Below are 16,615 nucleotides of genomic sequence, written 5' to 3' on the forward strand. Positions count from 1 at the left end.
CTAAAGAAGCTACAGCAGAAGTTCAACATTCCTCCAGTTATGAGAATCTGAATCCTGACCCTTTTCTTCTTCTCTTCTTTATTTTTAGCTGCTGACGGCATGAGGAGCAATCTGTCAACCAGCTGACCAAAAGTGTAGCAGTTCAAATACGCGCAGCAATTTCATCATTGCAATAGGAAAACAGAAGTTTAGTGAACAGTGTTTCATTATGAATTCTTAAATCAGTAACACGCAGCGAGAAATAAGATATTCATTACTTGCCTTCAATAATGCATCTTATTTCACTGCTGTGTTATCAAGTAGAGAAACCATTTGTGAACGGCAACACAATGAAGGCAAATTAAAGTAACAAGGATTGAAACTACCCTCAATTTATTCATTGAAAAAAAGTTTATATTGTATGTACAGAGAACAGCAGAAACAGTTCTTAATGATACACTGTTGTAAAAAGGAAAATTGCACTGTGCTTACATATTAGTCATCTTTTACCACCATAATAACATATTGTGGATAATAAAACACAATGAGGGATGGTCGTAAAAATACAATTAAACAATAACAATATATTCCTCATTTTTTCCCAGGATAAAAAAAAAAAAAAAAAAATCCCTCGAAACAATAGCTTTATGGGAAGAATCCATGTGTCACAGAGGCGGCGCACAAACATTAATTACACAACACAAATAATAAACATGTATTATGGGATATTATCAAATTTGCATATAAGTAGGGAAAAAAAACTCATTAGATGTTGCAGCCTCATGAACCCCCTCCCCGAGTCCAGGATGAGACATAAAACCCAGAGACATCAGTTAAAACAGCTGCTGCATCAGAGTGGACCCCCTCAAACACACACACACACACACACACACACAGCCACTTTCACCCATACATACCAGACCCAATAAAGGCAAGTAAATAAAAACCATAAATGAACTGCAGAAGAAGAGACGGCGAAAGCAAAGCCTTGTTGGTAACCTCCTGTTTGTACTGCCACCTCAGAGGAATAGTTGTGATTACTCCATTGACTGAATCATCTGCAAGGTCAGGCCTCCCATCTTCTCTCCCTCCTACTCCTCTGCTCCTCTCCCACTCGCCAGCCAAGCCGTTCATATGGCTGCCAAGACATATTCATAGACATATTGGAGCATCCAGTTACTGGCAGCGTTCACAGACACTTAAACACATGTCCACCTACACTAACACACACACACGCTGGAATATTGGTAGCAGACTAGTACCGTAGTTTTATGTGAGGAAGCACATACACAAATGCAGACTCCTTTTTTCTGCACTTGTGAGGACCCATAGATGCTCTACCACACAAACGCTGTGAATCTCACTCCTAACCTACTCTAACCATCACGTGTCTAATAGTGCACGAGTTCAGACTTAAATCTAGTCTTGATCCTAGACCCAGAACTCAGTAAGTAAATCTGTAGTGGCACGAGAGACAGATATTGTTGCTATAGGAACAACGTCCTGTTTAGAACAATTGACAACAGGTGCACAATATACTAAGTAAAGTAAGGTAAGTACACTGTCTATGTTTAATTTAAAAGACAAGTGTGTTTACACTGTAAGTGTCCAGGGTGCAGTTATGTTTCTCAGGTAAGATCGTTTCCACATAACTGGGGTAGGAAATTAGAGACTCTAATCTGTCCAGCTAGGGATTGTTGGACATGTATGTGTGTAACCGGGGCTCTGTTCAGAACATCCACTCACCCACTAGATCGTCCACTACAGTACATGGTAACTCAGCCATTACGTCGTGCTGTTTGAATTTTCAGTTGTGAATTTTATCCACTATCCAGTGTGCTACAAAATTGTCACAAGGCACACTAAAATGTAGTGTGCAGAGGCTGTACCCTGCTGTCATCCCGCAAACACGACAGGTTGGGCACTAATGTTAGCTCCTAGCTAATGTAATTTTACCTGGCGAGTGTAATACTCCTCAGATGTCTTATCTGTGTAGTGGCTCGTCCCCTCCTCTGCCTGAGCAGTAGGGATTTCAAAAATCATTATTAAAGTGCCCCTCAGGACCATATTTGTAGAACTAATAAAATAAAATATTAGTAGCCATAAGTCGTTCAGTAACATCTTCTTGAATTACAGTTACAGTTAGTTAGAACAAGAAAGGGGCTACTGTTGCTTTAAAAAACAATGTAATTTAAAAAAAGATAGATATACCTGCGGGGAAATTTGCCTTGGTGGTTGTAATACTTTAATACAACAAAAGCTGAAGAAAACAGGGTAAAGATTGCTCCTTAGACACAAATGAAAAAGTTGTGAAAAAACTGCACATGCAAGACCGCATGTGTTTTCATGTATTTTGTCTCACATGTGATGCAGATGCTCTGCAGACAGAGAGAATAATTACAAATATCTAGTGCACAATTATGGAGCAATTTAAGAGTCCGAAATGTGTCAACTGCTGTGTGCACTTATCCCCAGGCAGTCTCCTATGGAGCAAACACTAAATAGTGGGTCAGGGAGTGAGAGAACAAGTGGACAATCTGAACACAGGCTGCGTTTGTAATGAGCTTTTTACATGAACACATGTGCACGACAAAGACTTGAGACAGGGACAGTACTGCTGGGACAGCTGGGCGATGGGAAAGATCACAGCACATAGTGATGCATCCTCGATTCAAAATAAATCCAGATCCAACTCAGAGTGAAACAGACAATGAAGCAGCCTGTCAGTTTAAGATCTGTAAATTGCAGACATTCATCAAGAAGCAGCAAAGTGTTTAACTGCAACAGTGAAGATAAGTAAGGTGAGATTACTGATCTGCTGCATGTACACATGGATTTATGGTAACCAGGTTACTATAGTAACAGCATGGTTTCTCTATGTAGCCTGCTTCAGTGAGTGCATGTAAACATACTGAAGCAAAACGGCCCCAAAAATCCATCCATCCTCCGTTAGCTATACCACTTATATTTACAGGGCCACGGTGGGGGGGCTGGAGCCAATCCCACCTGACATTGAGAGAGGGCGGGGTACATCCTGGACAGGACACCAGTCCACCACATAGAGACAAACAACCATTCACGCTCAGATGAAACACCTATGGGTAATCACCGATTAACCTAACCTGCATGTCTCTGGACTGTGGGAGGAAGCCGGAGTACCAGAGGGAACCCACGCAGACACAGGGAGAACATGCAAACTCCACACAGAGAGGCCCCAGAACCCAGAACCTTCTCGCTGTGAGGCGACACTGCTAACCAGTGCACTACTGTGCCATGCCCCCCAAGAAACTGATCCAGTGTAAAAGAAGTCAGGTTCATTTCCTAACTTCCTCCTCTCATAAGTGAAAGAACTGAACCTGAACTCAGTTTAAACAATAACCAAAAACCATCACCAACTGTGCTTCCTGTGTCTTTCTCTTCTCTGACAGCTAAAGCTAAAATATTTGCTCTTACAGGTGAAGAAATACAAGAACACAGGGTCATACATATACACTCTCTCTCACACACACACACACACACACACACACACACACACACAGACACACATAGTACCACTCATTATTGATTGAATGGCAAAAAAAAGCTCCCGAGTGGTTTTCTATCAATGGACATAATCATGAAGAGAAAACAAAATCAGCTCTATTGTATCAGGCCTGTGGACAGACAGTCCCACACTGAGCCGACGTGGTTTCCCATGTAACAACCCTGATGAAATATTCAGCGGGGAACAGCTCGGACACCTTGGGTCCAACGGCTTCGGTTACAGCTGAATCATTCTAAGCGAGGCTGGGGCCAGAGCCGTGCCGGCAAGGTCGCTGTTTCTTACTCCTCGCCACACACACGACAACAAACACGCACACACAAAGGGGCGCATTCATTTTTAATGAGGTACATTAATTAATAACCCAGACCTGACCCCATTTATACTGGTGGATTCCCTGGGTTGGTGGGGAGGGGGTAGGAGTAAAGGATATCTAAAACTGTTTTCCTCTGCTGAGAGTGCCGTATGGTGAGGGTGACAATGTGAGGAGAGAAACGGGAGATAAAGCAGCCGGCAGAGAGGAACAGAGAATTCAGGATTATCATATTAAATACAAGAGGGGGTTGGAAGGAGGACACAGACTCAGGGTAGCGTTGTATCGGAAACCAAAAGGGACATATCTCTGAACTGGCTGGGTGGGTGGGTGGTGGGGGGGTGAGTGGTCACGCCCAAAGCCCAAGCTCTGACTCCACAGTTCACACAAGCTGCTTAACCTCCACACTCTGTAGCTACATGCCAACTCCTGCCAGCACTGCCACCCACATACACATGTACAGCAGTGCCCGGGAACAGAAAATATAAGCCTGATGCACACAAGCATGACATCGACAGAGACCCCCACCGGGACTCAAGTGGTACAAAAACATGCCTGGGCCGTGTCTTGTGCTTGAGGAGGGGGGGGGGGGGGGGGGGGGGGGGGGCGTGATGGTGTTTAGGTCAGCCTGCTGTCAGACTTCTGCTGTGGTGTCTGCTCCTGAATGTGTGAGGTGGACGTGTCAAAGCTGCATGAGGCCAAAAACAGGGCTGCTGCTCCTAAAAGGTGAACCATCAGTGGACCTGAAGGCACTTTAAATATGGTCAGACCATCTCGACGGTCAACAATAAAACATCTCAAATCATTTCTTCTTGATACAGCTAATAAGGATCATGGTTCATATCATAAAAAAATCTTTTTTTTTTTTAAATATCAATATTTTATATCGACATTCCCATGAAAGTCTTGGGATTCTATAAAAACAGACATATTGCCCTCTTTGTTTTTTTCCCTGTTAATGCTCCCTAGAGTAACCTCCTAAAACTACCACTGCCCAGTTCCTTGTTATGGTCTCAGGAGTAAAACGGCCTCCCTTTCTCCGAACCCTGAAGCCTGCTGAGCTTGGCGAGCTGAGAGGGAGACGGGGGCACGTCCTGTCTGTAGGGGCCCTTGGATTGAGGTGGGGACTGCGCTGGGGCAGAGCTGGGGGCCTGAGTGTTGTCTCTGTTGTGGTCGTAGGTGCTGCCGCTGGGGGATTCTTGTGCAGGGGGCGGCCTGGCCTTGCTGGCCTCCTGCTCTCTGCGTCTCTGCTCCTGCCTCAGCAGCTCCTGAGTCTCTAAGAGGACACGGGCGTTGAAGCTGGAAGTTCCCAGGTAGCCGTTGCGTGATCCCTGGACGCTGGAGTAGCGAGGGTTCTCCTTGGATGTCTGGAATCCCTCTGGTGGCATGTATGCCTTGTCCCATGACTCCTGGGACGATGTGCTGGTGTTCTTACAAGGTTGCCTAAACACACAGAGACAGGTGAAGAGGTCAGTCGCGCTGTTGAGAAAGTGACTTTAAACAGCACCTGAATCTAAAGGGAAGAGAGGAGGATAATAGTTAACTCTGCTCAGAAAAGGTTGCTTTTTTCTGCACTGGCCCCCAGGTCAGCACTATTGAAGGGGAATTCAAAAGAAACTGCACTTCAGCAGAGAATGTGACCATTTTCACATTTTGTGGGATTAAAAAGGGATGTGGTGAGTTAAAGTACTGAAAGCAACATGGGTGGAGCAAAGAGGGATCGGTTATAGCCTGCTGCATGATTACACTGAATCCAGTGACATAAAGACGGAGACATAAAAGAGACAGGAAACAAACGGAGGGAGCCTGAGACGCCCACAGGACTATTAGTTCCACGCTGTAAACAAACACAAATGTTAAAACCTCCCTGAGAAAAATGGCTGCTTTCATCCGTTCAACTCTTTTCTTTGAGATGCAGACGGGTGCACTTACAGCACAGACACAGTAATGGCAGGCCTCACGGCGTTATCTGCCTTCTACTCATCTTCAGTCTGTCTGACACCGGCGGTCATCGACTACATTTGTCCAAAGGCCAGAATTTTTTGAAGCAGACACTGTAGGGGCTGGACTTTCTAATAAAAATAAAACATTTATTTAGGGCTCATTAGCCTATTATTGTTGAATATTTCCGCTTTCTTAGAAAATGTATGTTATTTTTATTAGCCTATAGCAGTGTGAACAGACTCCATAATGATAACGAGACACTTAGGCCTAATTGAATCCAGTCCTGATTGGCAGGAAATATAAATCAACTTTAACTGGTTTTGATGCTGTTATGCAGCGTCCTGATTGGTGGAAAAGACTTTTGTCGTTTGTTACTCTCAAACAGCCTGAAACGGTGAGTTGATGCAGCTTTAATGAAGAATGGACTGATCAGTACACATTCATTATGCCAACTTCAATTAAATGGAAACCTGTATCACTGTTGCAGAAGAACACAATCTTAGGTGTCACCATTACACAAGGCACCTTCAGAGTCACACCCCGAGCAGTCAGACGCTCGTCACACAAAGACTGCCACCTTGACAGCAGGATATTCCCATGTCTGTGGATGCATCTCTTCAGTCTGTCGGGGTTCTCACCAGAAACAAAGCTTTTACTGCTGCTGGGGTTTCTGAGGAGAGCACAGTCACTGTTTCGAAGGAACTTGCCTGCGTCAAATCTACAGGCAGGACAATTGCTTCTCTTAAGCAAATACCTCTGTCTGCTTCGAGTACCGCCTATTGTCCTGTCTCAGTGGATGACCCCCAGCTACTTGTACCTGATGGGGTCAAAGAAGCTCACCACATGTCCCTGTCTGTCGCCACTGACAACAATGATATTTCCCAGTTGTCACATATTTTGATGGGGAAGATTTCAAAGAAGAGCTGATGGCTTTCATACGGCGTGTTGCTCCCAGAACGAACGCACCCGACTGTCTCATTCACCAAAGTGTGCTGTCCGCCAAACTAAGTGGGGATCTGTGGGAGGTTATCAACAAAGCAATGAAGAAAATTTACTTCATCAGAGGGAGTTCAAACACGCAGCATCACCTGTTCTCACGCTACTCATGATGACCTCTTACTCCACAATGATGTGATCTGGCAGAATAGAGGCAAAGCCTTGCAGCGCTTCTTGGGACTCAGGGGTCAAGTTGTGGATTTTTTAAAGCAAATTAAATCAAAAAGAGCAGCTGACCTACACGCACCGCAGACAGAGAATACATGTGCGGTGTTGGATTGTTAACAGACATATTTTCTCATTTGAATGCAACTACAGGGGAAAGAAGAATCTGTGCTGGATATAGTTGGAAAAGCTCGATGCTTTTGGGAACAACTTTGATCTGTTCCACGCACATTTGTTATGAAGGAGGCTGCTGCACTGCAACACAATGAAGACAGAGGGTGTGAGCAACGTCGCTGAGAATACGAATAAATTCATCAAACAGCTGAGGGAGTTGATGATTGAAGGTGATGCTGCTGGACAAAGCCGCGACTCAAAGTGAACCAGTTGACATCCAGTATAATCAAGCTGCTCTCTTTTTGGGTTTCCTGTCCCCATGACTACAGCACGCCGAAGAGTCCCCACGTTTGGCTCAACCTAAATATGTAAATCTGCGTTCTCAAAACTGAACACCGTCAAGAGGCATGAGAGGAACTGACTGTCAAACCAATCTTTAGAGGACTGCTTGGCGAATAAACAGCTGCTGAGCCTGAAGTTGAGAAGAAGTTGGAATCAGAGGGAAAATGGAATTTCTCCCATCAACCTAATGTGAGTATTTCAGCCTTAGGATCCTATTCATGGGATTCACTGTTAAACGTCATGGTCTACTTCATGTTTTATTTAACATACAGACGCCTTGCAGGAAGCCGCAGTGAACCGTTCAGTTCGACTGACTCTTTGAAAGCAACATCTCTGGCAACTGAGGCCTGTCTGATCTATTCATATCCAGTTTCTGTTGTCACACGAGGCTGGTATTCGCCGTACTCTTTTGATCTTTAAGCTATTAAAATTAATTAAACCAATTTATTGACTGAGGAGTTTTGGTTGTTATTAAGAGTCACTGTTACAAAGCATGTGAATTAAACAAGCAAACAACACTACATGTTAAATAAGAGCGGGTGGAAATAAATAAACAAAATGTGAAATAAGAATGTGGAGATAAATGAAAATGTTGAATAGGAGCATGTGAAATAAATAAATAAAATCAAAGTGAAAATGAAAGTTATGAGTTTGTCCCATTCTTGCATGAAGATTTTGCACCAGCCACATTCCTTTCATAAAAGACTGAGAAGAGTAAAAGCTCACATTGTGCAGTTGCTTCAGTATAGGAAGAAAAAAACTGTTCCTACGTACTAGAACACATATTATTCCTCCTCACATTTTCTGAAGTCATTAAAAATCTGCCAGCCGGGTGTTGTGCTTTGGCTGGGCCGGTTGTGGCCCGTGGGCCCCCAGTTGACAATCAATGCCTTGCACTGACAGAATGGCCCAAGACGCACACATTATCTCTCACACAGAAAACCACTACCCTACATGCATGCCTTCCGCCACACGTGCTCCCCTTTTTCAGAGGCTGTCCCTGGAAAGCTGTCACTGGGAACTGTCAGGTTTTAGGCTGAAGTGTTAAGTCTGCTCCTCCATTATTAGGATCCATTAAGGCAGACGTGCGATGGAAGACCTGCGACAGTGTCTTTTGTGTCAGGGGTGCTAAGAGAAATCCCATTCACACCTCACTGACTCACTGTCTGCTCAAAAGGCTTTTGGGTTCATGGTGCAGAAGGCTGCAGATGGAGGCAGGGGCCCGGCAAGCTTTTAGGCCAAAACGCCTGCACGTCTTATCTGGCTGAGTCTCATTCCACAGAGGCTGAGAGGAACAAAAGTTATTGTTCAGAGAACTTGTGTTTCTGTCAAACAATTTTGTTTTCTCTGTGGTGCAGCTTGACTGAGAGAGAATGACTTGGATGATTTATATGACTGAGCCAAAAGTAAAAACTATAAATTCTCCTAAGTTTGATTTATAGTTGACATGAAGCGGATACACTGTAGCTAGAGACTATGCAAATAGCCACTGAAGCTACACAGCAGCCGATGTGCGAAAATGTAAGTTTGGGCCACAGCGGCTGTGAAAACACCACTTAGGGATCACAAGACCTGTGACCTGCTGTGTTTTCTCCTACCACCCTCTGACGGCCCAGAGACGGTTGACAGTGCAGATGCCAGTAACCAGTAATCAGTCATCTCCAACACAAATCTTCTGCCACTCTGAGTGAATGGTTGAAATACAAAGATTGCAGCAAATGAATGAAGTTCACAGTTACTGTGAAGAATATAATCAAAGCATGATGCAGCCTGATCCTGGACTGAGACATCAATGGGTTGTAAGTATCGACACTATGGCAGAACTCCAAGTAAGCCCTTGTGTCAAGCGTAAATCTGGCTTAAGGATATTAGTTCTATAGTAGAAAATGTAAACGACTGTATTTTCTTCTTCTTCTTTGCTACTTCAACTCTCCTTTGCTGAACATTTTTTTATAACTGTGTCCCCGCTCAGGCGCTGCTTCCTTCAGAAGCTGCTTGAAGAGCGACTGCGTCAAAGGCATGACTAGGCTTCTCCATTTCGAAAGCTCCTTCAAATGTGGCTGAGGAATGCGACTCCAATGGGCGGGTCCCCTGTGGCCCAACCTATCTCAAGACTCATTGCACACTGGTAATGAAAATAATATGGCAGCAAATAACACCAACAGAGAGATGGAGGATTACACCTTTAAATGTAAGATGAACAGCTAATGGTGAGAAAACCAAGGGCCTTAAAACCTCAAGTTTTTGTGAAAGGTTGCTAGGTGACAGGAGCCATGCTTTGCAACGCAACGGTAAGGGCGAGCACAGTTGGTGACGTCTAATTTAAATAATTCTAATAAAAATCCCACAATCACTAATGGACACCCTCGGGGTCCACAGTATCTAATGGGGGGGGGGGGGGGCTGAGGCACATGGCAGTGAAATGTGACTAAGTGCACCTTAGTGAGCTCTACACTTATGCGTGCATGGACAAATGTGTATGCATTTATGTACCGTACATGTGTAAATACATCATGTTGTACGTGTGTGTGCATGCGTGTAGAGTGTGTGTAAGTATGAGGCTAATTGGCGGAGGGGCAGCTGCAGGGACAGACTGCAGAGAGAGCCCCACCACATGCTCCGTATCTGGGTTTCGCTGTCTGGGCGAGCCGCCATACATTTACACCCCGCTTTGGCTCACAGAGCAGCCAGCACCGCTCACGAGGGAGCCGCCTTGTTTCGAATCGCAGGACGCCTGTTGCACAAGGCAGCGATCTGCGTTTGACCTTCTTTAGTTTTTAAAGTAGATAAGAGAAGAGGGGAGATTTCAGGGGAAAGTCTTTGGCGGGCAAAGAGCAGAAATGGCATTGTTCCACAGGAATGCTGAATGATTGATGCGTCAGGGGGAGCTCGTCCTCTTATCACTTCTACTCCTGCGCCAGAATATGTCACGAAGTAGATTAGTTACATTTACTGAGGGAGGGGATGGGAAAATACATCATGCCAGAGAGCGGGGTAAATTTAGAATGACAGAACATAACAAACAAAGCCAGGAAGTTGGCTCGCAGAAAAATTTGTGGCAGCTCTGTGTTTCTTTAAAACAGCTGGGAAGAATCAGAGTTTATGAGCAGAAGGAGAAAGCGCGCACACACAGACACACACACATGCTCAGATACGAAATGATTAGGGAAATAAAACAAATGTATGCAATGGGCAAAGGAACAATTGCTTCAATGTTATACAAATAAATTGTCCACCAATCTGGAATAATGTTTGCTTTACAGTGTGGAGCACCAATGTTTTGGCTGAGGAGAGCTGCCTGGGTACACGGCAGAGCTACTGGCACTTCACCCGGGCCGCAGCTAAGAACCTTATCTTGACCACATTGGTGTGTGTGTTTGTGTGTATCTTTGTGTGCGAGTGCATCTCTTTTAGGCTAATCAGTGGTCTCTCTTTCCTACTAACACACTCGTTCCTCTCCCGGCCCCCTCTCGCCCTCCTCTGCCTGTCACAGCTAATCCTGCTCCGACAACAAGCCTTCATTAGTGTTCTTCCACTCCTCACATCCCAGACAGCGAGCTAAGCCTGGCCGTCATCAGATAACCAGCTACCACCGCTTCTTCTGGAAACTCTTTGGGAAGGAGTTTTTTTGTGTGTGTGTGTGTGTGTGTGTGTGTGGGGGGGGGGGGGGGGGGGGGGGTCCCCTTTTGGCTGAATGGCTCACTGCTCAGGCTTCCTGTTTTGGAAGAGAACGACAGGATGGAGGGGTTCCAGAGGAGAGGCTGGTTGGAGTTAGAGGGAATTGTGGTTATTAATCTGGGGATGTGAGACTTCAGCTCTTTAATGAGGAGCCGTGTGAGACACAAGCTCCAAAAAGCCTGAGTCCAGGTCAAACGTCAAGCCTGAGCTCATGTGACTCTTTGCTAAAAGACGCTATGAGATTATGAGAGGAATGCATATCAAAGGCCATCCTCGCCCGGCTTTCTGGGCCGGCCAGACCGACTTTCCCAAGAGGAGCGACTCGCTGAGAGGGGAGGGCTGCAGGCAACGGCTACATCACAGGACATACAGGCAGACAACACCTATGAAGGGAATGTATGGATCGGTCTGGCTCATACAGACCACATTGATTCCGGGTCCATGTGGATCACAAATCCATAACCTCAGACGGGAACATGTTTTAATCGACCCGACTTTGACTGGTCAGAGACAGCAGAGCGAAAAAGGGAGGCTGAAGGAGTGATTGCTGTTTGTGGAGGGAGAGATTGAAATCACAGGAGAGTAGACTTACTCTGAGTGAAACGACCCCGCACACACACACACACACACACACACACACACACACACACTCTCTATACACACACATTAAGCCTTCTGTCTTTATTTAAACTGGCACAGCAGCAAAACTTAAATAAATCAGACTTCACTTGCACAGTTTAGAACAAACTACACAAAAAGCTCTCACTGGATTATTTTATAACAATGAGAGGAAATCACGTTTATTTTATTACTAACTTTAAATCCCTGTGTTTGTCAGTCAAAGAACAGAATTAGTACCTTTAGTGACTCTCTTTAAACATGTGAGGCTTAAAACGTGGACATTTTTCACCAGCGGTGGTTGGCTTTGCGATTTGCGTGGACTTGAAGTGTGATCAGAAAGCTTCAGAGGATTGGTGAAGGCACTTTACAGAGCGATGGCAGGAAATGCAAATGCTCATACTAAACTCCTTTCCCCCCTGAGGGCCTAAAGATGTAAGATATGGTAAAGCTTTATTGGCATCTCTTTGACAAAATATGCAAAAGAATGGAAACAGGATGATGGAGAAGATAAAGTGCAGCAGCTGTGGCTGTGTAAGGCGAGAGAGAGTTTCTTTTTAAAACATGATATCAGAGCTGCTTATCATAAAGAAGTATTGAAGGGTGGGGGGGTGCTAGTGGGGGTGGAGGGTGACAAAGTCACCACTTTCTCAGGGTCAACATTGACTTAATGAAGGTGGATATCAGTCAAATAATTCAGAGTGATCACATTAAATGATTTCATTCAAAGAGTTTTGCTAAGAATCATTTAAATGTCTGGAGACGAGTTGAAAGTGTCTTTGTGGTGAGTGACTTTGTAGCCAAAGAGATACGATACGGAGAAAAGGCACAAATATGAGGAAAAGAAAGTGATGGAAATCGATAAAAGGCAAATGAAGAGGTTGAGAAAGGGCAGGGAGAACGTGATAAGTCACAGACTGGGCAGGGGGAGAGAGACGGACGGAGACAGAGGGAGAGGGGGACGGGTGTCTCACCGTGGCAGCGAGCTGTACTGTCTCTGTGCCTGTTGGAAAGCATCACTGTCCTCTTGCTGCTGTTTCTGAACCTGAGTCTCAACTGTCACAGAGTGGCGTCCGCTCTGCGCCTCTGTCCCGTTGCTCACCTGTAATGTCCAGCACAGTCAACAAGACGAGACACAGTTAGGACAAAGTAACACAGAGAGAACAAGTCTGTCTTTGGAGGCAAAACCAAGGCATGCCTGTTTGCACGCACGCACACACACACACACACACACACACACACACACACACACACACACACACAGATGATGGAATACACAGCATGTCCCTCAACACAGCAGGTGGTGTGACAGTGTGATGCCTCCTGTGTTTTTGAGCTGCCACCAGGGAACAGGTTGTTAGTGGGTGTGATTCCATGATGACAATGCACCTGTGTCAGTGGACGAGAGGTCCCTGGTGATAAAGGCATACTTCACCCAGACATGACCTTTCTATCAGTAATGAAGCCTTGGTTTACTGGAATGCCGGACAACACACTCTGTAATAAAGTTCTTAATGGTGACCAACACAACCACAACAACACTGCTGTCATAGACAAACCTCACCACACTGACCTGAAACTGAAAGGCGGATTTTGGTTTTGGAAACGGGGGGCTGTCTTTGAGGACTTGAGGACAGGCTAATCCAGGTCTCAGGTCAGACTTTCTTTTAATGACCACGTTTCTGCTGGTGGAGCTCTTTCTGTGTGTTCAGTTCACTACTGGTACTATCTACTATTCTATTTTTATTTTATATAGACCAACTGCATTAAGAGTGGCTGATGTAAACTCTAAATTAAAATGCATGTGATATTTCCCTTAATCAACACATACTGTGTATTTGAGAACAGGGAAGGCACCACTGTTATGCTGCAGACACTAACTACAGATGGGTATTAGCAGTCACTGCCTCATCCCACTGATCTGCGTGTGACTCCACTGCACAGCGTGTGTGTGTTTGTTTGTTATCTGATCATCAGTGGGGTTGACATGGAGATATCATCTCCCTCATCACCAGTGCACTGCTAAAGAGCTGGCTGATGAAAAAACATGACAAGCCAATTAAACGAGCTTGAGGAGGTGTTAGGAGTGCAGCTTGACCAAGTGTCAGTTTTCATAAGGCTCGGCCGGTAATTCAGTCGGCAGGTGGGTGGGGGTGCGGAGGATTTTTGTGCATAATAAGTAAAGATCAGGTAATAATTTTGACTATTTCACTGGCCACTGAGCAGAAGCTCTAAAGAATCACTGTTTTGTAGCTTGGAAAGAGTTTTTTTTTTTTTTTAATTTGCGATATCTGTGTTTGTTTGTGGGGTTGGTGGTAGAGGAGGGGTAATAGTACATGATGGGCTAAAGGTGTGTTGACGTATGGAAAGGCTGTCGCAAAAGTGTCATTTTTAGAAACATCTTGTCTTCTTGAAAGTGCTGCTTTCCTCCTCACTTGGACAGCTGCAATAACAGTGCAATTACATTTAGCTCAGCGTCAATAGCAAGTCCTTCCTCAAGCCCTCCAAGTTCGAAAAAACACAACCGTATTCCACGTAGGTGAAGTGAATTGGACTCATATGTATCAGGTTTGTGCTGCAACAACATGTTTCCCCAATTCAGAGAGTATAGCGCACGTAAACGGCCAAATGTGGTGGTGAGAAAATGATTAGTCACGCACACTTAAAGTTTTTAATGCGATGTGAAAGGAAGCGGTGAGGAATCCGGAGGTGCTTGACGCTTCAGTTTAAAACCCAACAGTTGAGGTGGATGACACCATGCCAAGAGAAATGCATGAGAAATAGCCAGGAGAGAAAATCAGTCAGTGTAATGGCATTATCCAGGGAAGGAGAATCAGATTATTCCATGTTAGGCCTGGTATACAATGCCGTATAAAACATGACATTTGTTGAAATCAAATCAAAGAGACGTCCGCGTTCGTTTTTATCCAATAATGTGAAAAATGATGTCAATACGCTACGCTTTTATCCCTCCCTTGTTTCCTTGCTGGTGTCACAGACAAAGCGGGGAGGAAAAAAAATAATTCTCCACCTGTTAAAACATGGGAGCATTCGCAGACGGTGAGCCAGGAGGGGACATAATTATGAAAATTATTTGCAGCTATCAAAAATCCGGGACCAGCTGGGAGGGAGCTGAGCTCCAAACGTTTAAAACATAAGCAAGAGGTGTAATATTTCTTGGTTCAGAGTTGGTCACAGACCTTTTCGATATCAAAGCAAGTTGCTGTGATGGGTCAGCACTAACATATGGCTTCACTGCCCACATTCCTCATAATGCTATATTTGTAGGCTGCCACATAGGGAACAGTTTTAAGAGGGCAGCCGTGCTGTACACAAACAGACATATGGAAGACATTTACGTTGCTAATGGGCAGACAGAGCGAGAAGAAAGTGAGAGAATGGCAGTGAAACACCACATCCTGACAAAAGCCCAGCTGGATAATGATTCTCTCTTAAAGTCCTTGTGTCGACCCAATTCCGCCAATTTATTATAAGCAAGCCCAGTCCATTTGTGGTTACTTGGGTGTGTAGCTCTGGGCAGAGCTTCCATCTGAGAGCACGCAGTGTGGTCTGCCATTTCCTGGTCTCCGGCCCGGGAAACCATGCAGAATGGGAGGTTGGATTGGTTATCTCCATATAACTTAAGGACTCCACAGCACGCACACAAAGGCAGAGCAAAAAGCTGCAGCCTCATTTCTTGCAGGGAAGATATCCGTGTGGAGGAATGTGTGAGGTAACGGTGCAGAGAAATATCAGTGTAATCACTTTGTTCTCTGTCTTATCTCTTCACACAGTTTGGTATCTAAGTAAACTGAGCACAATAAAAATACTGCATGTGTAGGCACGCATATATCTGTGTGCACGCTCGCTTGTGTGTTTTATTTGTGACAACATTGTATTTGCCATGAAAAATAATCTATTCCATACTCACAACTCACACTAACTTTCTGATTGTGAAGTATTGTTGTGTGTAGTGGTGTTGCTCAAATATGTTGGGGAGTCCTCAGGCTTACGGCGGCTGTGATCATGAGATCAGTAAACTGTGCCTGCTACTGCCACAACACCAGAGAGAGCCTGTCAAAAGATCCAAATCTACAACACAATCAGCTGTGGCTGAAAAATACAGTGATGCAAACTGATTCTTTGTAACTGAGATGGTAGCAAGAGGAAAAGGTGCATTCTGATGTTATGGAAAAAAAAAACAAAGCCTCAGAGATATAATGAGTGAGTGGAGAGTCAGCTGACTATGTATGATGTGTACTATGTAACAATACGGTTGAAAATATGTGTGTTCTTGTTTTAGTCTTGCAAATACAATTACAGACAATGAATTCATTTAATTTTTTCCCCCCAAGATTAATATTGTTTTTTGACATTTTTATTTAAGGGATGGGTCCCATACAGACATGAATATATGAAGATATAAGTTTATGACATATATGAAAAACCCATATTGAAAATTGTATATGTACATATATTAAAAATAGCTATATGATGAATTTTTAAATGGTAACAAGTTGCAACCATATGTGTAAACAAAATATATTTAATTTATATGTGCAAGTTTATTAGAACAACATACATATAAAAAATTCTATGTGTTTACATACTCTATGTTTTTTTCATTAATTTCTCATTAATTTTAAACATATTTATCTTCCCGTTCTGGCAAAGTGGTCTCAGACTTTTAGACCCTACTGTTTATAATATCAACAGATACTGACAGGCTTTGGGATGAATATATATTTATGTAACATATGTCTGCATACATACATAAACATCCATATTTGTATGGGCTAGAAATTTTAGTCAATGTAAGAAATAATAGTAATTACTAATAGGTTTTAACTATAACTTTTTTAAATTACATTTGCGTGTGAGATTCTTTTACGTTGAATCTCTAGCTCAGAGCTTCCTCTTTTACA

General features: G+C 44.1%; 1 protein-coding gene across 1 annotated transcript in view; it reads right to left on the bottom strand.

The window, feature by feature from the left end:
• Positions 1-355: 355 nt before the first annotated feature.
• LOC139625582 (partitioning defective 3 homolog) overlaps positions 356-16,615 on the bottom strand; it is a 358,479-nt gene continuing 342,219 nt past the window's right edge. Inside the window, exons 23-24 of the mRNA XM_071485696.1 lie at positions 12,665-12,792; positions 356-5,276 (exon numbers count right to left, since the gene is read on the bottom strand). Coding sequence (XP_071341797.1) covers positions 4,847-5,276; positions 12,665-12,792 — 558 coding nt within the window. The 3' untranslated portion in view covers positions 356-4,846. The remainder of the gene's footprint in view (positions 5,277-12,664; positions 12,793-16,615) is intronic.

The sequence above is a fragment of the Trachinotus anak genome, unplaced genomic scaffold (assembly GCF_046630095.1).
Source record: "Trachinotus anak isolate AG129_WGS33_773 ecotype Australia unplaced genomic scaffold, CSIRO_AGI_Tana_v1 ptg000009l, whole genome shotgun sequence".
Taxonomy (NCBI): Eukaryota; Metazoa; Chordata; class Actinopteri; order Carangiformes; family Carangidae; genus Trachinotus; species Trachinotus anak.